Source organism: Chiloscyllium plagiosum, unplaced genomic scaffold (assembly GCF_037043375.1).
Source record: "Chiloscyllium plagiosum isolate Xiang-an unplaced genomic scaffold, Cpla_swu_hap1 HiC_scaffold_3, whole genome shotgun sequence".
In the NCBI taxonomy this organism is placed as follows: Eukaryota; Metazoa; Chordata; class Chondrichthyes; order Orectolobiformes; family Hemiscylliidae; genus Chiloscyllium; species Chiloscyllium plagiosum.
In genome coordinates, this window is record NW_028270141.1 from 44,217,553 (window position 1) to 44,241,341 (window position 23,789).

The window sequence follows — 23,789 nt, forward strand, 5'->3', positions numbered from 1 at the left end:
TGCAATGAGGTCATTTTTTAGCCTTCTAAACTTGAGGGAATAGAGCCATGTCGAAGCAATCAATCCTATCTTTAACCCCGAAGCCCTGATATCCCAGATTCTGCAGTTGAGATAAGGGCCAATATGTCACACCCTTTTCATTACTACTTGTGGCGCTGCACTGAATTTTAAGGATTTGTATATTGGACAAGCATCACTTTTTTCTTCCTCCATGTCGCCTAGTCTCCCACCATTCGGAAAATATTCCTGTTTGTCCTTCACAAATTAAAGTTAGATAGCCTTATAGCTTCCTTATATTGAACTCTGTCTGCAGCAGTTTTGCCCACTCTGTAATTTCCTGCTACCATCTACACAGCTTACTTCACAATGTCTGTCATAGAGTCCTCTGCAAACTAAATACCTAGCTCTGTATTCTTTCATCCAGGTTATTAGTGCACATTGTGAGAAGCTAAAGCAGAAGAGATGATACCTGGGGAACTTGTCGCATCCCTCGAATCAATCCTCAATCTGGAAACATAACTCAATTTGCTTACATTTCTAATATGTCAAAAGAACTATTACTGGTATCCAATTTGACCAAAATAATCTGAATATTAAATGATTATCTCTTCATCACTTTTATTATATCCCCTCTCCATTTTCTCCCTCTAAAGAAAATTTGCTCCCATGATATTAATGGAGGGATGAATACCACCTCCCAGACACATTACTTCCAACTTGTAAACTTGACAAACGTGGATAATTTAAAGCCATCTTCTGATTTTAACAGGCCTCAGAGTAACAGTTGTAAAACTGCCATATTTTGGGTGATCTGTTTATCACCTGTGAATGCAGCAAAAGTTTGCTGTTAAAATCCTTCTCCTGATGGTTCAATCTCTCAGGCCCAGCCTCTCTCCTCCCTATCTCTTATAATCTCACCCAACCATTCTGAATCTCTACACTTCTCTAATATTGGCCTTTGGCACTTTGCTAATTTTAATCACTGTATCTTGTGCAGCCATTGCCAAGGTCCTAAGCTCTGGGATTCCTTCCCTTAAGGTTTCTACCTGCCTCCCCCCCTCCTCCTCCAAGGCAGTTCTTAAAATGTATCTCTTTGTTCATGAGTTTGGTCACCTCCCTAATATTTCCTTATGATTTGGTGTTAAATTTTGATTGATATTACTTCTGTGAAATGTCTCGAAATGTCAAAGGCACTATATAAACACAGTTTGTTATTTTTAAAAGTTGTTGATGAGTAAAATTGTCTTCACTACTTTTATACTGGAATTAGCTTTTTGTTATTACTTGATGCAGGTTTGCAGCGCTTGGATTGGAAGTGGAGTAGTTAGTGACCTAAATGATCTACGCCGAGTACACAATTTATTGGTATCATCTTTAGACAAAGTGCAATCTGGAAAGGGCTCCCTGAGTCAATTGTACAGTGAGAGTGCTATCACAATGGAGAAGTTGGCTGTGCTTAAAGCTTGGGCAGAGGTAAGCTTGCAGGGGTGAGTGTAGAAAAGAAATCAAAACACTATAGTCAGCAAAAGAAATATCCAAGTGAAAACATTACTCCTTTCTGACCGGTCAATTGTTTATGCCGAGTCCCATGGGTACAGTACCTCGTCCATTTAGCTTCAACAGTTAGTCATTTGATTGTGAAGTGCTTGTCTGTCAAGGGGCAATCCTGCTGTGAACAGAAACTTGTTTTCCATTAAAAGTGAACACATAACTACAAGGCGCTGGAGGACTGGCTGAATTTGTTAAATAGCACAACCTAATAATAGAATGCATTTCCATCTTTCTAAACTTGTTTTGGAATTGTCTGTTCCATTAACTGTGACTTCGGTACTTGAGCTTAAAACATACTGGAATGTTCACTGTAATGGCTGCTTAACTCATGAGCTTTGTTTCATTGTTACAGGGATTATAAATATCAATCAGATCTTTTACTGTGACAGTCTATCTCCTGATAGCAGATAGCAATGACATTTATACTTCACACTATAAATGGGTTGTTTTGACAGCTAAGTATTAATAAACTCACCTCTGCATCCAGATCAATCTTGGTGACAGTTTCTGTATTTCTTGTTGTAAAATCATTTTGGTAGTCTTGTAATCCCAGTAGAGTGGGAAGTTTGGGTTAGTGAATTAACAGGGTCAGTTGTTATCCTGACCCTGTCCTGTGCATTTAAAATGCAACTGCACCCTGGGAACTTCATATTAGACTTGATACCATCCTAAGAGGTAAGAAGCTCAACAACAATCCATCCACCTACATATCTTTTTTCCCAATCCCAATATTTTTAACTTTTAGACTTAACTTCGAAGAATAATTTCTCTTTTCTATGTGCTGAGTTCAAGAATTGTCATGTCAATTAAAATTGAATAAAAGAATTAGTAGTCTTAGAAACATCATTTCCTCCTTTGACTTAGCCCAATGCTTGCCTACCATCTCTTCAGGTCTATGTTGTAGCCATGAAAACCAAGAAGGAAGCAGAAGCCAAGCCGGTGACAGCTATGAAGAATAAGGAAGAGGACAATGGTTTCGATGCCATGGATGAGCTCCCTCCAGATAGCTTGATTACATTGGTTGAGCCGGAGCTGCCTATTCTAAGTCGCCTCTGGCTTGCAGCACTGAAGGACTATGCCCTTTTAACTCTGCCACCTGAATTTGCCAGCCAGTTGCCATCTGATGGTGAGAAGTGTTGTGCTTTTACCTGATCCCTGCTTTAGTTCTGTTAAGTTTTACACTGTTTTATTAACACTCTCCTTCAGATCAAGTTTTGCACATGCTATGGATTTTAGCCCATAATCAATGCTAATAAGTTCAAACAAGTCCGTGGTCCTGCCTCTTCATTTTTCTATGACCATCTCCTTTAGAACTCTGAGAACTCTGTGCTCCTCCAATTTTGGCTCCGATTTTTAATCGCTCCATGATTGCTGACTGTGTCTTTAGCAGCCAAAGGTACAAGCTCTGAATCCTTTTCCTATCTTTACTGTTGACTGTTCCTTAAAAATATCCTTTAAAATATACCACTTCTCCTAACATTTTATTCTTTATCAGACAAATCTTGTCTGATAACACTTCAGCATCATGGCATGTTTTACTACATAAAAAATGCTACATAAATGCAATTTGTTGTTCATTTTTCACATTTTGGTTGTAACAGGGCATTGTTTGGTTTCTCTGTTTAACGTACAGAGTCTACAGCCCAAAACATTGACTCTCCTGCTCCTCGGATGCTGCCTGACCTGCTGTGTTTTTCCAGCACCACCTTTTTCACCTCTAACCCTCCAGCATCTGCAGTTCTCACTTTCTCATAGTACAGAGTCCACATTCTGCTGTTGCCCTATTATTGCCAGGCCCAGTTAATGCACAATGGCAAGTTGCCATGCAGCTACTGCAGTCTTGTGAACTTTGTATAGTTACGTCATCTTATCAGTGAAACTTTGTCAATCTGTCCACCACTCTATTGCTTGGCAACCTCATTCGCTGTGATGGGGTTTTCCAGGACTTATTGGCAGCAAATTAAGTAACTGGTTTCCTCATCTCAAACTTAGAAACTTCTGTGGCCAACTATGTGTGGCTTCAAAAATATGTCCAGAGTATAGGTAAATGTGATTAAATGATAAGATTCTGTTTATTGAATCAAAGAGAACACAAGCTTGTCACCTGTCAAGTGAAGTTAGAACAAAAGGTGAAGAATGTTTTGGCCTTTTACTGTGTTTGTCAGCTGTCTGAACTAAATTTTATGAATGTACAAGTCATCCAATAACTTGTGGCATATGCAATATATCCTGTGAATTGTGAATCACCACAAAGCACTAAGTGTACTGCGCCATTCCATCAACTTGAAGTCAGCATCTTGTCCTCACTTCCCCTATCAGTTTTATGAAATTGCCACATTTGCATCTTAATTACCCATTAATCTTGCCACAAAGTTAATTGAAAGCTTTTTATTGTGTGATACATTGATTGGCAGTCAGTGACATTTATCTGGCCCAGAAATTTAATAGGGACCTAAGGGGCAACTTTTTGGCGCAAAGGATAGCGTTTGTATAGCATGAGCTGCCAGAGGAAGTGGTGGAGGCTGGTACAGTTACAGCAATTAAAAGGTATCTCGATGGGTATATGAATAGGAAACTGGTACAAGTACTGGCAAATGGGACTCGATTAAATTGGGATATCTGGTCAGCATGGATGTATTGGACTGAAGGATCTGTTTCCATGCTGTACACCTCTACGACTCTATGACTAATTATATGTATGAGTCTCATTCCTCAATTGTGAATTCTTTGAAAAAGCTTAAAAATGTTTATTTTCTTTTCTGCCTCCCTTTCCTAATCCGATTTTTGTTCCTGTTTATTTCTCTGTACCTGATTTGACTTTAATTTGTGACCCACCCCACCTCAGTCCTTTCTCCATTTATAAAGGATAAAGGAGATAAACCACCAAGTTTATCAAGTCTCCACACTGTTACCAACTTGTACTTCCATCAACTTTGTGGGAAAAAAATTTTGAAGTCTAAACTTGCACAAACAACACTATTGAAAAGACTGGCTAAATGCAGGTTGCTAATTTAAAAGATTTTTTATGTTATCACTGACAAAGCCATGAGTCATAGAGATGTACAGCATGGAAACAGATCCGTCAGGCCCACTTGTCCCTGTTTGGCCAGATATCCTAAATTAGTCTACTCCCATTTGCCAGCACTTGGCCCACATCCCTCTAAACCCTTCCTATTCATGTACCCATCCAGATGCTTTTTAAATTTTGTAATACCTCCCCCCACTTCCTCTGGCAACTCATTTCATACATGCACCATCCTTGGTGAGAAAACGTTGCTCCTGAGGTCCCTTTTAAATCTTTTCCCCCCTCACCCTAAATCTAAGCTCTCTGGTTCTGGTCTCCCCACCCCAGTGAAAAGACCCTGTCTATTTACCCTATCCACGCCCCTCATGATTTTATAAACCACTATCAAGGCACCCCTCAGCCTCAGCCTCCGATGCTCCAGGGAACACAGCTCCAGCATGTTCAGTCTCTCACTCAAGCTCAAGTCCTCCAACCCTGGCAACATCCTTGTAAATCTTTTCTGAACCTTTTCAAGTTTCACAACATCCTTCTGATAAGGAGGAGATCATAATTGTACGCAATATTCTAAAAGTGGCTTAAACAATGTCCTGTACAGCTGCAACATGACCTCCTAACTACTATACTCAATGCACTGACCAATAAATGAAAGCATATTAAATGCCTTCTTCACTATCCAATCTACCTTAGACTCCATTTTCAAGGAAATATTGAACCTGCACACCAAGGTCTTTGTTCAGCAACAGTCCCCAGAACCTTACCATTAAGTGTATAAGTTCTGCCCTGATTTGCCCTTCAATGTTTGGTGTCATGTGCAAACTTACTAACTATCCCTCTTACACTCACATCCAATTCATTTATATAAATGATGAAACACAGTGCATCCAGCACCGATCCTTGTGGCACACCACTTGTCACAGGCTTCCAGTCTGAAAAGCCACCCTCCACCACTACCCTCTGTCTTCTACCATCAAGAACAGCTAGTTCTTCCTGTATTTTATGTAATCTACCATGAGGGGCCTTGTCGAATGCCTTACTGAAGTCCGTATAGATCACGTCCACTGCTATTCCCTCATCAATCCGCTTCATTACTATTTCGAAAAACTCACTCAAGTTTGTGAGACATGATTTCCCACACACAAAGCCATGTTGACTATCCCTAATCAGTCCTTGCCCATCCAAATACATGTAAATCCTATCTGTCAGGATTCCCTCCAAGAACTTGCCCACCACTGATGTCAGGCTCACTGTTCTATAGTTCCGTGGCTTTTCCTTACCACCTTTCTTAAATAGTAGCACCATGTTAGCCAACCTCCAGTCTTTGGTTCAATGTAAATAGTCCATGCAGAATAGAAGACCTACTGTCCCCCATGACATCATTAAATCATGCCTGATTGAATCTACATTTCTGGCTTCCATTCCTGTAACAAGGACCTCCATTTAAAGGTACAAAAACAGAAATTGCTGGAAAAACTCTGCAGGTCTGGCAGCATTTATGGAGAGAAAACAGAGTTAATGTTTCGGGCCTAGTGACCCTTCCTCAGAACCATTTAAAGGTTTTCTCACTTTGTGCAAAATTTTCTTTTGAAAGGCTTTTCAAATTTTCCATCAATCTCCAGATTTGTGGCTGTGAGAAAACTTTCAGATAAATTCCTCTTTGCAGAATATCAGCCTCTGATATGATGTGATAGATATGGCTGTAATGGTGCTGCACCTGAAAACAAGTGTATCCAGCAGAACCCCAATTGAAAACCTTTATATAAATCCTTAAATTAGTTTTGGTTTTTCATTTGAACCAGAGTGAGTCCTAAAATTCCTGAAGTTCCTGCATTTGGGGCAAAATAATTGATCAATCTGAAAATATGGGTCAAAAGTCAAGACATTGCTCCTTCCTTTATGTATTTTCAAAATGGATGAGATGTGTAAGTGAGCTTTCCTTGCTTTTATCGTCTGTTGTGGTAACTGAAAGAAGTACTTCCTTTTTTTTGTGAAGATATTCACACCCTCAAGATCTCCCAAAAAATCTTGCAACCGATGAATTGATTTTTTTCTGCCTTGCATTATCCTTTTTAATATAGAAAATTCTGCAGTCCACTCTCCACAACAAGATCTCACAAAGAGCAATAAGATAATGATCTGATGACCTAACTCAGATGCAAGAGAACAGAGTCTAGATTAGAGCAGGTGCTGGAAAAGCACAGCAGGTCAGGCAGCATCCGAGAAGCAAGAAAATCGACGTTTCGGGCAAAAGCCCTTCATCAGGAATGAAGGCAGGGGGCCTCCAAGGTGGAGAGATAAATGGGAGTGTGGGGTGGGGCTGGGGGGAAGGTAACCAAGAGTACAATAGGCAGTTATCCGTTCTTCCATGCTCAGAGCCCTACAAATCCACTCTAGAATGTATCCAAATCTGCAGCTAGTTGTGGTGCATAAGTTAATGCTGTTATTGAATTGGAAAAGATTGTATATCTCTGCTTCCGGATTTTAATCACTCCACCGTTTACGCTGTGAATTTGGGAATTGCTTTAGATGTCTCAACTTCTCTTGCTCTACATTTTTGACCAAGCTATAGATCACCTCTCCTCATTCCTCTCTCCTATAGATCACCTCTCCTCATTCCTCTCTCCTTCTTGGTATCAAATTCTGTTTGATTATGACTTTCTTTGAAAATTCCTTGGATTGGATTGTTTTGAAGGCATCATATGATTGAAGGTTTCTCTGAAATTTGTTGAATGTTTTGGTTTATTAGTGTACTTTGTTACAGGAGGTGCCTTCTATACACCTGAAACAATTGACAGTGCCCGTCTACACTACCGTGCTTCCTGGGCTCCCATCTTACATGCAGTGGCACTTTGGTTGAACAGCACAGGATTTTCTGTTCCGTGCGAGCTGACGACCCTGCCAGTTCAAAGTGGGCACAAGAATCAATCGGGCACCTTTCTAGCTCAGGCGTCTGGAACTTCAACCAAAACTCTGCAGGAGATTAACACAGACAGATTACAACTTATTTTTGGTAAGTCAATGCTTTCAGGCTGATGCAAGTTTTCACATCAGATCAAAAGCTTCTGTACATTTTGAAATAATCTTCAAATGATACAACATAGAAAGAGACCATGTAGTTAATTGTGTTTATGGCAACTCTTTGGTGGGGTTATCCAATTAATCCCAGTAGCCCTGCATGTTATCCTTGACACTGCAATTTTCTTCAACTTCAGTCATCTATTAAATGTGCTTTCATGTCCCTTATAGATTTTTGGAATGGTAATAATTTGCTGTGTAAAATAAATCCCCCTCTTCTCCGCAACCTGGGCCAATTAACATGAAGTGATATATTATTTATACACAATCATGCCAGTAGAAAAAAAATTCTCATCTATTCTGCCAAATCACTTCAACTTTCGTACCTCCACCGAAGTTCACTATAACTTTCTCTGCTCGAAGGAGACCAATCCCAGCTTTTTGTGACTGCCCCGGCACTGTAGTCTCTCAACACCGGTGGTATTATAAATTCTCTACATCCTTGCCATGATCACAATTTGAACATTTTCCTCCATTTAAGAAAACTGAGCCTGAAAGTGGGGATTTGGTTCTTATTTGCAGGTATCAGTATTGAGTTCCTGTGCTCTCCTCGACCTGAAAATCCCCTCGAGCATGTAACATCCTGCCTGAAGGCACTTCATACTTTACTGGACTCCCCTTGTGCTAGAACATACATCGGAGAAGATCAGGTACAGTGCTAAAGCACAATTTACTATTGTTACGATACCAGCTGATGATGCTATGGCACAATACTTCTCATCCCAGTCGGGTCACCTCCGAACTGTGCTAAAAGCTTTCAATCTCCGGGTTTCCTAAGCCAAAATCAATTCTTGATTATTCAAAACTAAATCCCAGCTAATAACTTTTAATGTTTACCCTATCTATCATAAACAGCTACAGTTTTCAAATAAAAATTCCATTAACGCATCCCAGGGGTTCTAAGTCACCTGTTCTCTGAAACATACTGGATTATGTTACTAATGGACTGTTTGATTTTTTTTTTAGAAGTCACTACACAAAAAAACTAATATACACATGCCACTATTGTGGGCAAGTTGTTGGAGGGAATCCTGAGGGACAGGATGTACATGTATTTGGAAAGGCAAGGACTGATTCGGGATAGTCAACTTGGCTTTGTGCATGGGAAATCATGTCTCACAAACTTGATTGAGTTTTTTGATGAAGTAACAAAGAAGATTGATGAGGGCAGAGCAGTAGATGTGATCTATATGGACTTCAGTAAGGCGTTCGACAAGGTTCCCCATGGGAGACTGATTAGCAAGATTAGATCTCATGGAATACAGGGAGAACTAGCCATTTGGATACAGAACTGGCTCAAAGGTAGAAGACAGAGAGTGGTGGTAGAGGGTTGTTTTTCAGACTGGAGGCCTGTGACCAGTGGAGTGCCACAAGGATCGGTGCGGAGCCCTCTACTTTTTGTCATTTACATAAATGATTTGAATGCGAGCATAAGAGGTACAGTTAGTAAATTTGCCGATGACACCAAAATTGGAGGTGTAGTGGACAGCAAAGAGGGTTACCTCGGATTACAACAGAATCTTGACCAGATGGGCCAATGGGCTGAGAAGTTGCAGATGGAGTTCAATTCAGATAAATGCGAGGTGCTGCATTTTGGGAAAGCAAATCTTAGCAGTATTTATACACTTAATGGTAAGGTCCTAGAGAGTGTTGCTGAACAAAGAGACCTTGAAGTGCAGGTTCATAGCTCCTTAAAAGTGGAGTCGCAGGTAGATAGGATAGTAAAGATGATGTTTGGTATGCTTTCCTTTATTGGTCAGAGTACTGAGTACAGGAGTTTGGAGGTCATGTTGCGGCTGTACAGGACATTGGTTAGGCCACTGTTGGAATATTGCGTGCAGTTCTGGTCTCCTTCCTATTGAAAAGATGTTGTGAAACTTGAAAGGGTTCAGAAAAGATTTACAAGGATGTTGCCAGGGTTGGAGGATTTGAGCTATTCGGAGAGGCTGAACAGGCTGGGGCTGTTTTCCCTGGAGCGTCGGAGGCTGAGAGGTGACCTTATAGATGTTTAGAAAATTGAGGGGCATGGATAGGATAAATAGGCAAAGTCTTTTCCCTGGGATTGGGGAGTCCAGAACTAGAGGACATAGGTTTAGCGTGAGAGGGGAAAGATATAAAAGAGACCTAAGGGGTAACTTTTTCACGCAGAAGGTGGTACGTGTATGGAATGAGCTGCCAGAGGATGTCGTGGAAGCTGGTACAATTGTAACATTTAAGAGACATTTGGATGGGTATATAATAGGAAGGGTTTGGAGGGATATGGGCCAGGTGCTGGCAGGTGGGACTAGTTTGGGTTGGGATATCTGGTCTGCATGGACGGGTTGGACCGAACAGTCTGTTTCCATGCTGTACATCTCTATGACTATGACTATTTCTAAATCCTGTCTCTCAAAATAAGATATAAGGTATCTGATGATCACAATACTATCAACTCTCTAAGTTACTAATTGTTTTATGGAAGATGTTTCATCTGGTGATGGTTCTGAAGGAGTTATGCCTTATTATGTTGAGCTCAGCTAGTGTGGTAATGCCACGCAGATTGTGGGTGAAGATCGTGAGTTCTGTATTAGCCTTCATTGGAAGCTGATGTATTCTGTAGAGCTCCAGAGAGTATTGGTAATCGTGCCTGACCTGTAATGTAGTTGTACTTATTACTGTAACACAATAAACCATCTTGTTAACTAAGAACAGTACCTCTTCTGGAAAGACTGTACAGTAGTGTATCCTCTGCCTAGGTAGTGATAGGACCTACACAAAGAATAGACAAAGGATTAGTAGCATTAAAATATCTCAACACCTTTACTTTGAACCACATGCTGGCAGAGGTGCCTGCAGTGGTAGTCAGGCTAGTACTACAACAGACGGCATGAATTATGCTACAGTTTGGTGGTGCCAATCAACGTTCCCTCTAAACTGCATGCATGCTCCAATATTCCATGCATAACAACTGGCATACTGATGGGGATTGAGGCATCGTTTTCAGATTCTGGATGCCACTGCCACGCATGGACCTTTTGTAGGTACACGCAGAAGGCAAAGAAACAGGGAATGCCAGTGCTAACCAATTCTTCCTGGCTCCTGGATTGAGATTAATAAGTCTATTGCATGCACACAGCTCTCACAGCTGGTGGAAAAAGCATTTGGCTGATTTGTTTGACTACATTCCAAGACAGGTCCCACAGGTCAAAGAATCTAGTTTCCCCTGGCTTAGGAACTGATAATTAATGTGCTTCTGGAGAACATGTACCTTGACTTTATAAGAATGCATTGTTAATGTTTTGACCCCATTCCAGTTTTGTGTATAACTGAGTCACCTTACAACAACAATGTGTCTTTTTACACCACGTTTATGGAGTGAAGTCTCCCAAAGATGCCTCAAAGGAAGATTACCAAATTAAATTTGACACAAAGCTAAAGGAAGAGACATTATATTGGTGACTTTAAAAGTCAATATGATCCTGGAAGTTTTAAGGTGGAACCTAAATAAGGAGGAAACAGCATTGGCAAACAGAAGAGGTTTTGGGAGTGGATAACAGCTTAGGGCTCGGCCAGCTGTAGCCACACAGCCATTAGTGGTGTGTTAATCAAAGTGGGAGGTGCACAAGAAGCTTTAGTTGAAGGAATATGAGAGTTCTTGCAGGGCTGTAGATCAGAGGAGGTTCTAGACAAGAACTCCTGACTATTCCAAAACCAGCAGCACATTAATATTAATGAACTCAATTCATGCTACTAATTAACATTTGTTAAGGGACTGAAAACCACAAATTAAAAATGGGTCAATCAATAGATTAGGTTTCTGACATTAGAATATAATTTTATTTTATCTTTGCTTGAGAACAGTTTCAGAGTAAACAAGATACTTTAGGTGTGGGATGAACTCTGGAACCCCAGAATATCCTGTGTTAGCCTTGCAGCAAAAGGAGAACAAAACCAGCAATAGCTCCAAATTCCAATCATTACTTTTGTATCATTTGTAGGAATTTGCATTTAATCTGTGAAAAACATTTTTGCAGTGAAGAATTTATCAATGATCACAGAAAACTGGGGTTGATCCAGAGTGGCAGGATCCAGCTGCATTTTCTTCAATGCTCATTAACTTAGGGATACAACAGAGTTTTTGAAGAGATTAAATTTTACTTGTAGAGCACTTTGAAATAAAACTGGCAATGAATACATTATGTGATCATGCAACATGCTTTCAAATGGACAGGAAGATGTCAGGCCATCCCAAAGCGCTTCGCAGCCATAAACTACTTTTGAAGTAGTGTCACTGTTGTAATGTAGGAAATGTGACAGTCAATCTTAACGTTGCAAACTCACGCAAACAGCAAGATAATGAACCAGGAAGTGTGTTTTAGTTACTGCTTGAGGAATAATTTATTGCCAGAATTCTAGGGGGAGCTTCCCTGTTCTTCAAAACAGTACCATAGAATCTTTTAAATCCAGCTAAGAGAGAAGCCTAGGCCTCAATTTAATGTCTCATTCTAAAGATGGCCCCTGTGACAGTGGAGCACAATCTCAGTATTGCATTAGGTGTGACAGTGGATTTGGTGTTTAGTCTGACTTGGACAAGAGCAAATTGCTTATTGAGCTGACATCTGAATTATTCAGAAACATAAAGATTTGGTAACTTTTCCAACAGAATATGATCAAACTAAGAGCTGAATTGAAAATTTGTTTCATTCTGCCTTTTAAGTAAAAAGAAAATATTTATCGAATCACATTCATCAGCCGTTGCTTCTGTTTTTAGCATAGTCTTTCTTTGATTCTGTTACAGCTGCTCACCGTTGAGCTTTTTAATGTGTTGCATCGTCTGTTACTAACTTGTGGGCCTCCCTCTGTTCAACAACAAGTGACTATGGTTATACAACAGACTATCCGAGCTGCTCAGGATCATCTTCAAGGTCTGTTGAAGCAGAATCATGGTAAGTTGAAGAAGAAAAATGGTTACTTCTGTCATGTATCCAGTGAAAACCTTTCTGTGTTACAGTCTGCTTTATGGATATTGATAGGCCAAAGTCACAAGTGCAGTTCCAGTTATCACAGGAATGTGCATCAGGGATTTGTATCCACTTGTTCCCACACTTTTATATTTGTTTAAAGGCAAGTATAAGGTGCTGTGTTCCAGATGTGATTCAATTGGTCCATCATCACTAGTCTTTAATCAAAACACACATTTAATTCTTATAACTCAGTTAAAATACAAAAAAATGAATACATCTTTAACTCTATTGAAATATTTAACAAGACAATATATTATTTACAGAGGAACCTCAATTATCCGAACGAGATGGGCGAGCACTATTTTGTTCGGATAATTGATTATTCCGTTAATCGATTCAATGCCTTCTGTCTGGGGCTTGGAATTTTCTATTAAGTCTGCTCGCTGTTCAGACGAGGCAGTGGCTCCGCTGCCCCACCCCCATCCCATACAACACTGCTCCCCGTCCAACACCACCCTCCCCCAACCCAGTCCAACACCAGGCCCCTGCCCACCCCCCAACCCTATCCAACAGCACCCGCCTTCCCCCAACCCCGTCCAACGCCGGCCTCCACCCACCCCCAATCCCATCCAATACTTTCCCTGCCCGCCTGCCCCACAACCCCGCCCCCACCCCGCCTCCTCTCCAGAGCAGCTAGACTGGACACCCACAATAAGACTGCTGCTGCTGCCTTGTTGGATGGTGAGTCCACACAGGGGCGCGCATGTGTGTGCACACGCACGCAATCTTTTACTGCAACCTTTTGACAGGTTCCACTTTTGCCCTGTACAGCACAATGTTGGAGAGATTATCAGGGGAAGGGGGTGCGGTTAGGGTACATCCCTGTGTAGAACTTCAGGGAAAGTGTGAGGAGGGAGAGAGAGAAGGGAGGGAGGGGGGTGGGTGGGAGGTCAGTCATTTAGAGATGGTGCCTGCGCTCCCATCAGTCCAGGACTGTTCTCGGCAGCACTTTTAATCACTGTAAACAAAAGACGCGATCAGTGTTGGACAAACGTCTTTGATGTAACATTTCTGTTGGGACCTCGAGATCTCCTTCAGATAATCCAATTTTTGGATAATTGGTATTCGGATAATCGAGGTTTCTCTGTAATCATTAATAATCAGTTGTTCCAATACAGGCAGCAACCCATAAACACACCCTTTGACAGAAAAACAATTCAGCAAAACACTTACGGTTCTTATGTGCTATCTTTTTCCAGTTCAGAAGAAAGAAACAATCTGCCACTTTTAAGTTTAAGAGAAATCTCACTGTCTAAGACTTCTCTGTCACAGCTAGGAACCCAAGTTTTTACCTCTGCAGCCAGCAGAAAACCCCCTCACTAACTGAAAGCAGAAGCTAAAAACCTTCCTGAGTCTGCGTGAACCCTGACCCCACCCACTCATGATTTGTTTTCTCAAAAATAAACCTACCCCAGGGAAGACTCAAACTTTTTACCAACTGCTAGTCTGAAGGAGACATTCCAGCATTCCAGCATCACTGTGGCAACACTCCTCTGCAGAGCAATAGCACAGAACACATCTCTTAAAGGGACAGTACCGTCACAATCCTACCCAGCTTTCTAAAGTGTGCTCTCAAAAGTGAGGTCTAGGTCAGGAGCTCCACGTTTCATCACTGAATGAGAAGACTCATCCACATCCAGTACCCTTCAATATCTTTCACTTGTGGGCATATATGAGCAGAATCATATTGTTTATTCCTATCTCTTTACAAATAATTTATGGAGTGAAATTTTATTCAACAAGGAAAAGGCCATAGCACCCTCAAGCCTGGTCCACTGCCATTCAACTAAATCAATGGTTTGGGATTGATCAGCTGTACCTTCTTGCCTTTTATTTCCTTTATTCAAGGAATGTACCAGCATTTATAGCTCATCCCTCAAATGCCCAGAGGTCAGTTAACAGCCAGCCATATAACTATGGGTCTGGAGTCAAACATAGGCAAGACTTAGGTACAGAGTGGCAGATTTCTATCCGTGGACTTTTAGGACAATCAACAATGATTATTGATTGCCATTACTCTCTCTTTTTCACATTGAATGTATATTTTACTAGGTACAGAACATTAGCTTGGGGTTCTGGATTGCTAGTCTAGTGACATGATTCTAGACCCTTCAGCCAGCGAACACAGCATTTACCCTGTCAAATCTGCAATTTTCTTTGTTGATGTTTTGTTTAAAGTGAACTTCGTTGTCTTCCAGATGACAAATGTGCACCTGAGGAGGACCCACTAACCACTTTAGGGGAAGGAGGGAAATCTGGTGGCTTGATTCCTGGAAAATCTGTTGTGTTTGCTGCATTGGAGCTGCTTATGTTCATTCTGGTGCGACACCTCCCACAGCTGAATCCTAAAGTGACAGACTCTCCTAGTCACGTTGCCAGCAAGATGCAGTCATTAGCGGAGGAGAGTACTCAGCTTGTAGCTGTCAGTGTTTCCATCCTCGCTGATTTACCATCCCTTTGTTCTCCAACAGGTAAAAACAACTTAGAATATAACTTCTAAATGAGTACTATTTAAGACACAATGATTTGTGCAGTGTTTTTTGGGTGGAGTGAATGAGTTAAATCTACAGATCTTTGTCTTAATGTTTCCCACTAACCTGTTGATAATAGCTGGACTTGGCATCTTTATGTATAAACTTAAAATTAATTTGGTTAAATTTTACTTGGAATTCATCAGACGATGCGCAGCCCAACTGGTCCATGTCAATGTTTATGCTCATCAGAGATCTCCACCCATCATTCTTCGTGTCACTATCCTTCTGTCCCTTTCTCCTACTTGCAGTTATCCAGCTTCCCCTTCAGTGCGTTTATACAATTCACCACAGCTACTCTGTGATAGTGAATTTCAAACTCTCATCTCTCTGGGTAAATAGACTTATCCTGAGTTCCTTTTTGGATTGATTAGCAATTGTCATTTTATTGTGGCCCTTAGTTTTGGATTTTGTCACAAGTGTGAATGATTTTCCATATCTACCCTCTTAAGTTCTTTAATCTCAAAGATCTCTGTCAGTTCATTCCTTTAGTTTTTCCTTATTTAGAGGAAGAGTCCCAGCCTATTTTTAAAAATCTTTTAACTGCTAAGTTCTGATATCAGATTTGTGATTTTTTTTGTACTACCTCAGAGTCTTTTCTTAAATTAAGATGAGAATGTGAAGTGTAGCACTCTGTATTCTCTGAAGAATGATGTTCTTTATAGGAATCGGCCTTGTTCTACAAAAGACCATGCTGTTTTGTAATGTTTAAACCCATCAGGTTATAATGCAATGGATACTTGTTATGTTTGTGGTTTGTAACACAGTTACGGAGCTTCAAAAAAGTGCTTCAAACAATCATAAAGTCATAGAGATGTACAGCATGGAAACGGACCCTTCAGTTCAGATATCTGACCCTTCAGTTCAGATATCCCAACCCAATCTAATCCCACCTGCCAGCACCTGGCCTATATCCCTCCAAACCCTTCCTATTCATATACCCATCCAAATGCCTTTTAAATGTTGCAATTGTACCAGCCTCTGCCACTTCCTCTGGCAGTTCATTCCGTACACATACCACCCTCTGCGTGAAAACGTTGCCCCTTAGGTCCTTTTTATATCTTTCCCCTCTCACCATAAACCTATGTCCTCTAGTTCTGGACTCCCCAACCCCAGGGAAAAGACTTTGCCTATTTATCCTATCCATGCCCCTCATAATTTTGTAAACCTCTATAAGGTCACCCCTTAGCCTCCGACAATCCAGGGAAAACAGCCCCAGCCTGTTCAGCCTCTCCCCATAGCTCAAATCCTCCAACCCTGGCAACATCCTTGTAGATCCTTTCTGAACCCTTTCAAGTTTCACAACATCTTCCGAATAGGAAGGAGACCAGAATTACACGCAATATTCCAACAGTGGCCTAACCAGTGACCTGTACAGCCTCAACATGATCTCCCAAATCCTGTACTCAATACTCTGACCAATAAAAGAAAGCATACCAAACGCCGCCTTCACTATTCTATCTACCTGCAACTCCATTTTCAAGGAGCTATGAGCCTGCATTCCAAGGTCTCTTTGTTCAGCAACACTCTCTAGGACCTTACCATTAAGTGTATAAGTCCTGCTAAGATTTGCTTTCCCAAAATGCAGCACCTCGCATTTATCTGAATTAAATTCCATCTGCCACTTCTCAGCCCATTGGCCCATCCTGATCCTGTTGTAATCTGAGGTAACCCTCTTCGCTGTCCACTATACCTCCAATTTTGGTGTCCTCTGCAAACTTACTAACTGTCCCTCTTATGCTCGCATCCAAATCATTTATGTAAATGTCAAAAAGTAGAGGGCCCAGCACCGATCCTTGTGGCGCTCCACTGGTCACAGGCCTCCAGTCTGAAAAACAACCCTCCACCACTACCCTCTGTCTTCTACCTTTGAGCCAGTTCTGTATCCAAGTGGCTAGTTCTCCCTGTATTCCATGAGATCTAACCTTGCTAACCAGTCTCCCATGGGGAACCTTGTCAAATGCCTTACTGAAGTCCATATAGATCACATCTACTGCTCTGCCCTCATCAATCCTTTTGTTACTTCTTCAAAAAACCCAATCAAGTTTGTGAGACATGATTTCCCACGCACAAAGCCATGTTGACTATCCTTAGTCAGTCCTTGCCTTTCCAAATACATGTACATCCTGTCCCTCAGGATTCCCTCCACCGAGGTCAGGCTCACTGGTTTATAGTTCCCTGGCTTGTCCTTACCACCTTTCTTAAACAGAGGCACCACATTAGCCAACCCCCAGTCTTCCGGCACCTCACCTGTGACTATCGATGATACAAGTATCTCAGCAAGAGGCCCGGCAATCACTTCTCTAGCTTCCCACAGAGTTGTGGGGAACACCTGATCAGGTCCTGGGGATTTATCCACCTTTATGCATTTCAAGACATCCAGCACTTCCTCCTCTTTAATCTGGACATTTTGCAATCGTCTTGAATGACAAAGAATTGGTAGATGAAAGCAAGCATGTAAAGCAAAAGAAAATGCATTTGTACAGCAGCTTTCATGAATGCAAGATGTTTGGGTTGTAGTGTAGTAAACACACAGTCACTTCCCACAAACAGATGCTGACCAGGTAGTGTGTTCTTTACTTCAGTAAAGCTTACCATCAGTAACTTCTCATGGTCAGCAAGGAGAGATCACATCTCCAGAGAGAGGCAGCCCAAGTACGCAGTTCAGGGGATTTAGAATCTACTTGGGAATTCAGTGCAGAGGGAAAAGGTACTTTTTGCTTTACTTTTGAGCCATTGTTTGTAAGGTTTATTAACAGGACAAAATAAAGCCCAAAGTCAGGGGTCCACATAAAAAGTGACATCACAGGTAAACTATAAGCTGCCTGCCTGGTGCCTGGGTTCAGGAAATCTTATCAGGGCTGCAAAGGAAATTGGAGTGGGAGGGGAAAGATCCATTTGTCATGGACCACATAAGTACCAACGATATAGGTAGGGAGAAGGAAGAGATTCTGCTGAGGGAATATGAGCAGCTAAGGACTAAATTGGAAAGCAGAACCAGAATGGTGGTAATCTTTAGATTCCAACCTGACTCAAGCAATTTGGTGCAGGGTCAGCAAGATTAAAGAGGTAAATGTGTGATTCAAAGATTATTGTGGGAGGAACAGATTTGAATTCATGGGATATTGGGAAAGGAGGGACCTGATCGATGGGATGGGCTGTACCTGAATCATGCTGGGACCAGAGTTCTTGTGAGTCTCATAACTCGGGATATGGATATTGCTTTAAACCAGATGGTGGGGGTAAGAGTTCAGTTGCATGGCACTTATGGAAAAAGTTGAAGGGGTAGAGCTCAGCAGAGGTTAAAGTTTCCAGAACAATTACGAGGACAGGGAACAGTCAGTGTAGGACTTGAAGGTGTTGTATTTAAATGCATGCACTATACAAAACAAGGTAAATGAACTTGTAATGCAGATTGAAATTGGTGGTTACAATGTTGTGGGTATCACAGAGACGTGGCTGCAAGGAGATCAGCGCTGGGAATTAGATATCCAAGGATTTGTGTCCTGTTGAAAGAACAGGCAGATGGGCAGAGGGGGTGGGTTGTCTTGTTACTACGAAATGAAATTAAATCGATAGCAAGAAGTGTTATAGAGCCTGAAGACCTAGAAAGAATTTGTGTGGGCAGAGTTGAGGATCCGCAGAGGGGAAAACAAAATCTGATGTGAGTTGTGTACAGGCCTCCCAGCAGTAGTCAGGATATGGGGAAGAAAAAATATCATGAAATAGAAAGGGCATGTAAGAAAGACACTATTAAAATAATCATGGGGAGGGTCTTCAATATGCAGGTGGACTGAGCAAGTCAGGTTTGGAGTGAATCTCAGGAAGAGGAATTCATGGAATGTCTTCAAGATTTCCTTTTTGGAGCAACTAGTGGTAGGGCCCACTATGGACCAGGTAATTCAGTGATGTATAATAATGAGACTTGATTAGGGAGCTTACGATGAGGGAATGCCTGGGGGACAGTGACCAGAATATGATAGAATTCACCCTGCAGTTTGAAAGAAAGAAGATTTGAATTGGATGTAAAGGTATTACAATTGAGTAAAGGTAACTACAAAGATGTGAGGAAGGAATTGACCAGATTGGATTGGAAGGGTAGCTGAGCAAGTGTTTCTGGGGATAATTCCGGAGAGACAGCAGAAATCCTTCCTTGGGGAAACATGCTAATAGGAGGACGAGGTTGATAAGGAAAGTCAGGGTGGTGATCTTTCTGGAATCACTGGAGTCAGTGAGGATCCAAGAATACTGAAAAATGGCTAATGGAATACCCCTGTTCAAGAAGGGTAGCAGGCAGAATACAGGAAACTATAGACCGGTTAGCCTGACCTCAATAGTAAGATTTTAGAGCCCATTATTACGGATGTGTTGCGGAGTACTTAGTAGAACATGGTAAAATAGGGCTGAGTCAGCACAGCTTCATCAAAAGGAGGACAAGCCTGACGAATCTGTTAGAAGTCTTTGAGGAGGTTATGTGTAAATTAGACATGATCTATTTGGATTTCCAGAAGGCCTTTGACAAGGCACCACCCAGGAGGCTGTTAAATAAAATAAGAACCCATGGTATTAGGGACAGGATACTAGCATGGATAGAGGATTAGCTGACTGGCAGAAGGCAGAGGCTTGGGATAAAGGGCTCTTTTACAGGAGGACAGCCAGTGACTAGTAGAGATCCACAGGGGTCAGTGTTGGTACCTCAACTATTTGCGCTATGCACTAATGATCCATACAAAAGATCTGAGGGCATTGTTGCTAAATTGCAGATGGCACAAAGATAGGTTGAGGGACAGGTAGTGTTGAGGAAGAGGGGAACTGCACATGGATTTGGACATGCTAGGTGAGTGGGCAAAGAAGTGGCAGATTGATATGGGAAACTGTGAGGTTATGCATTTTGGTAGGAAGAATAGAGATGTAGACCCTTTTCTAAATGAGAAAAGGCTTCAGTAATCTGAAACACACAGGGACTTGGGAGGCTTGGTCCAGGATTCTCTTAAGGTTAACATGCAGGTTCAGTTTGTGACATTTATTTCAAAAATGCTAGAATAGAGGACCAGAGAGGTACTGCTAAGGCTTTGTAAGGCTTGTTCAGACTGCATTTGGAATATTGTGAGCAGTTTTGGACCCCATATCTAATGAAAGATGTTCCAGTTTTGGCGGGAGTCAGGAGGAAATTTATGAGAATGATGCCAAGGTCAAAGGGCTTGTCATATGAGGAGCGGTTGGGTCTCTGGGTTTGTACTAAGTAGGAGTTTAGAAGGGTGAGGGGTGATCTGATTGAAAGTTCCAGAATACTGAGAGGTCTGGATAGAATGGACATGGAGAAGGTGTTTGTTTCACTCTCAGAAGAGACTGGGGCCTAAGAGCACAGCCTCAGAGTAAAGGGATGACCCTTTAGAACAGAGATTAGGAGGAATTTCTTCGGCCAGAGGGTGGTGAATCTGTGGAATGCTGTGGGAACGAAACATGCCATGGGAACCTCTGAATTCACCCATCAGACCAAATGGGGCCTTGGTTTTTAGATGACAGTGCAGCCTCAGTACTGCACTGCAATGTCCACCTTAGGTTTTAGGCTTGAGCCTCTGAGTGGAATGTGATAAACCACAACCTTTTGATTCCCAGGTGGGATTACTACCTGATGAATCATAATCAACACTCATACGGGGAGCACGTGAATAAAATCCTTTTTAAGTTGCTACTGTTGTGTCAATACTTTTTTTTTGTCTATGATATGAAATTCTACCAGATGTTTTGTTTTGAGAAAGAATAAATATGAGACAGTGTTATCCTTTAAAAGTTGTTTCAGTTGCATTAACATTTGGAAAACATATTCTCCTATTAGTTATTTAAGCTTCTGAACAATTTGCCCTCCTTATTTATCTAATTTCATCCAATAGTCTATGACATTTAACATTGTTCAGAACCTGCAAATGTTTATAACAGCACTGGGCGACACGGTGGCACAGTGGTTAGAACTGCTGTCTCACAGCGCCAGAGACCCGGACTCAATTCCCACCTCAGGCGACTGACTGTGTAGAGTTTGCACATTCTCCCCATGTCTGCGTGGATTTCCTCCGGGTGCTGTGGTTTCCTTCCACAGTCCAAAAATGTGCAGGTTCGGTGAATTGGCCATGGGTCTGGGTGGGTTGCGCTTTGGCGGGTCGGTGTGGACTTGTTGGACCGAAGGGCCTGTTTCCACACTGTAAGTAATCTAATACAGAAGGCTGTATTACAGAATACAATCTTGCAATCTTTCCAATTGGATCCAATTACCTGTATCCTGTTTCCGCCATTTCCTGTTGTCTGTTTATATTTTTCTTTTCAAATCCAATTCTCTTTAGGAGATGTAACAATGCTTGCTCAGCCACTTGTAGTAAAACATGCAATATCTTTGTAATGCATATATAACAATGGCTTGTATTTGGTTCAATTTTCACAGGCAGTATGACTGTACTACCCACAATCCTTTACCTAATCACTGGAGTGCTGAGAGAATCAGCAGTGAAGTCAGCTGATAACCACGTGTCACTCCCAGTCAGTGCAGCACTGCAGGGGATCAAAACTATCATTACTTCTCCATTGGCCAAATCGGATGAGATTCACAAGCAGTGGACAGATCTGATCTGCAGCACTCTGGCTTCCATCTTGGAATATTCCAAACCAGGTAGGGCACATAAAGCACAGTTAATATTTAGTAGTTGGCCTTTTAAAAATAAATGTTATCTTAGTTCTTCCTGACTGGTTGTCTGTAATTTTTTGAGAACCTTAATTCCCTTTTGTCTCACAATGGCCAACTAAGGATAGAATTGCTTTTAGTGATGGAGAATCCAACATTCAAAGTTGCTTGCTTGTTTCAGAAGCCAGTAGCCAGGAACAGGATTAAAGTGGTTTGCAATTTCAGGAACAGGAATAACTGTCTGTCAGAGTCAAGGCCTTGTACACTTAATTCAAGTGATCTGAAGAGATCGGTATTGACACACTGGGTTCAGGATTGATCAAGAAAGGATGATCTGTATATCAAGCTTCTAAGGTTTAATGTAAATGTGCTTTGCACTAAACCTTCGGAGCTTGATACCTAGATCATCGAGGTATCATCTACTCCTGTGCTAATTCAGTAATTACTGTCACTTGGTTCCCGTCTTTCCTTTAGATGAATCAAAGCCGAATGTGGATGAAGTGAGCATGCTCACAGCAATCACTCTTTTCCTGCTGTCTGCCAGTAATGAGGTGGTTGGGATTTCTTCTCTCCAGAATTGTTGCATTGAGAGATTTGCAAGTGCTTTAAATTCAAGAGACCCCTGGGTAAGACTTACTGTACATGTCCCTTTCTCTCAGAGCCAAAGGCAAGAAACAATAGATGAAGATTAATAAATGCCTGGGAAAATTAATCATTGAACTTGGAATGTTGTGAGCAGAATGGATTCTCTTTCTTTTAGTTCATACTCCCCCCCCCCCCCCCCCCCCCCTCCAGTCTGTGCCATACTCACTTCTTTGTTCTCACATGTTTGTACTGGAGTTGAGTGAAATCATCAAGCAGCTCAGTGCCAGATCAGTACATATGCTGATAATGCCAAGCTTCAATTGTCCACCACCATGCTCTGATCTGACATTGCTGTACTTTCCCAATGTGTTCTTATTTAAACCAGTTGTTCCTGCACTTCAGTGAAACCTGATCTGTGCTAGACAGATCCTACTTGTTCTGAACTCCACGGATCTAGATCCATGGTGCCTTGTTCTACCTGGAAGCATTGTTCTCTCCCCATCCCCACTGCAATCCTCTCTCCCTGCTGCTCTGCTTGAGCTGAAGGGTATCAGTCTTGGTTTCTCTGCTCAGAAAGCCAGCCTCACCTCTCTGGCCCTGAAACAAATAATTACATTTATAGCCAATATGTTGTAAGCCTGTTGATTTGTTTGTTGTGGAACCTCTAGGAAGTTTTTTTTGTGACTATGTTTTCCAGGAAATGTGAATATTTGTACGTTTTTTAGCATTGGCATAGCGTGAAACTGAGACATTGGCTCCTCTGTCTTTTTTAGGTTCAAGCAAAATGTTACCAATTGCTGCTCTCGGTTTTCCAGCAGTCAAACCGAGCCCTCTCCTACCCATACATTCATGCCTTGGCTCCACTGGTTGTTGAGAAACTTAAAATGGTGGGGAATCAGAAACTGGCCAATAGCGCTGAGCTTCAAGCAGCACAAGAAGGAATCAAAGTTCTTGAGACCTTGGTAAACCTCGCAGGAGAACAAAACAGTAAGTAGATCCCTGTACTATGGTAGCTCCTGTTGTATCAGTCCATCAGACAATGAATTGAAGAGAGGCACAGCCCCTGTGTGATCAGTCCATCTGACCATAAGCTGAAGACCACAACAGCACCTGCAGTGTAGTACTTTCTCATTACTGGACCCAAAGATGCAAGCCTGCATGTTGTACTTCAGTCTCTGGAATAGGATTTAAAACTTTAACCTTCTGAATAAACTAAGAGGATTATCCACTAGCAATGGCAATAATCTAACGTGCTGGAGTCCCACCATTGAGTATGGAGTTATTTGTGCAACCTTGACCTTCTGTTACTCAATGCATACTGTGTCAAGACTGACACCATGTTGACTGAA

General features: G+C 41.7%; 1 protein-coding gene across 3 annotated transcripts in view; it reads left to right on the plus strand.

Moving 5' to 3' along the window:
• The window catches only part of heatr5b (HEAT repeat containing 5B), a 121,580-nt gene that overhangs the window by 95,321 nt on the left and 2,470 nt on the right, over positions 1-23,789 (plus strand). For 2 of the 3 annotated variants that reach the window (XM_043680648.2, XM_087978799.1), the window contains exons 27-35: positions 1,294-1,473; positions 2,443-2,677; positions 7,335-7,583; positions 8,171-8,298; positions 12,426-12,573; positions 14,850-15,122; positions 21,619-21,843; positions 22,330-22,481; positions 23,214-23,427. In XM_043680648.2, the coding sequence (XP_043536583.2) occupies positions 1,294-1,473; positions 2,443-2,677; positions 7,335-7,583; positions 8,171-8,298; positions 12,426-12,573; positions 14,850-15,122; positions 21,619-21,843; positions 22,330-22,481; positions 23,214-23,427 (1,804 nt within the window). The remainder of the gene's footprint in view (positions 1-1,293; positions 1,474-2,442; positions 2,678-7,334; positions 7,584-8,170; positions 8,299-12,425; positions 12,574-14,849; positions 15,123-21,618; positions 21,844-22,329; positions 22,482-23,213; positions 23,428-23,789) is intronic. The other variant, XM_087978805.1, reaches the window with a different exon arrangement.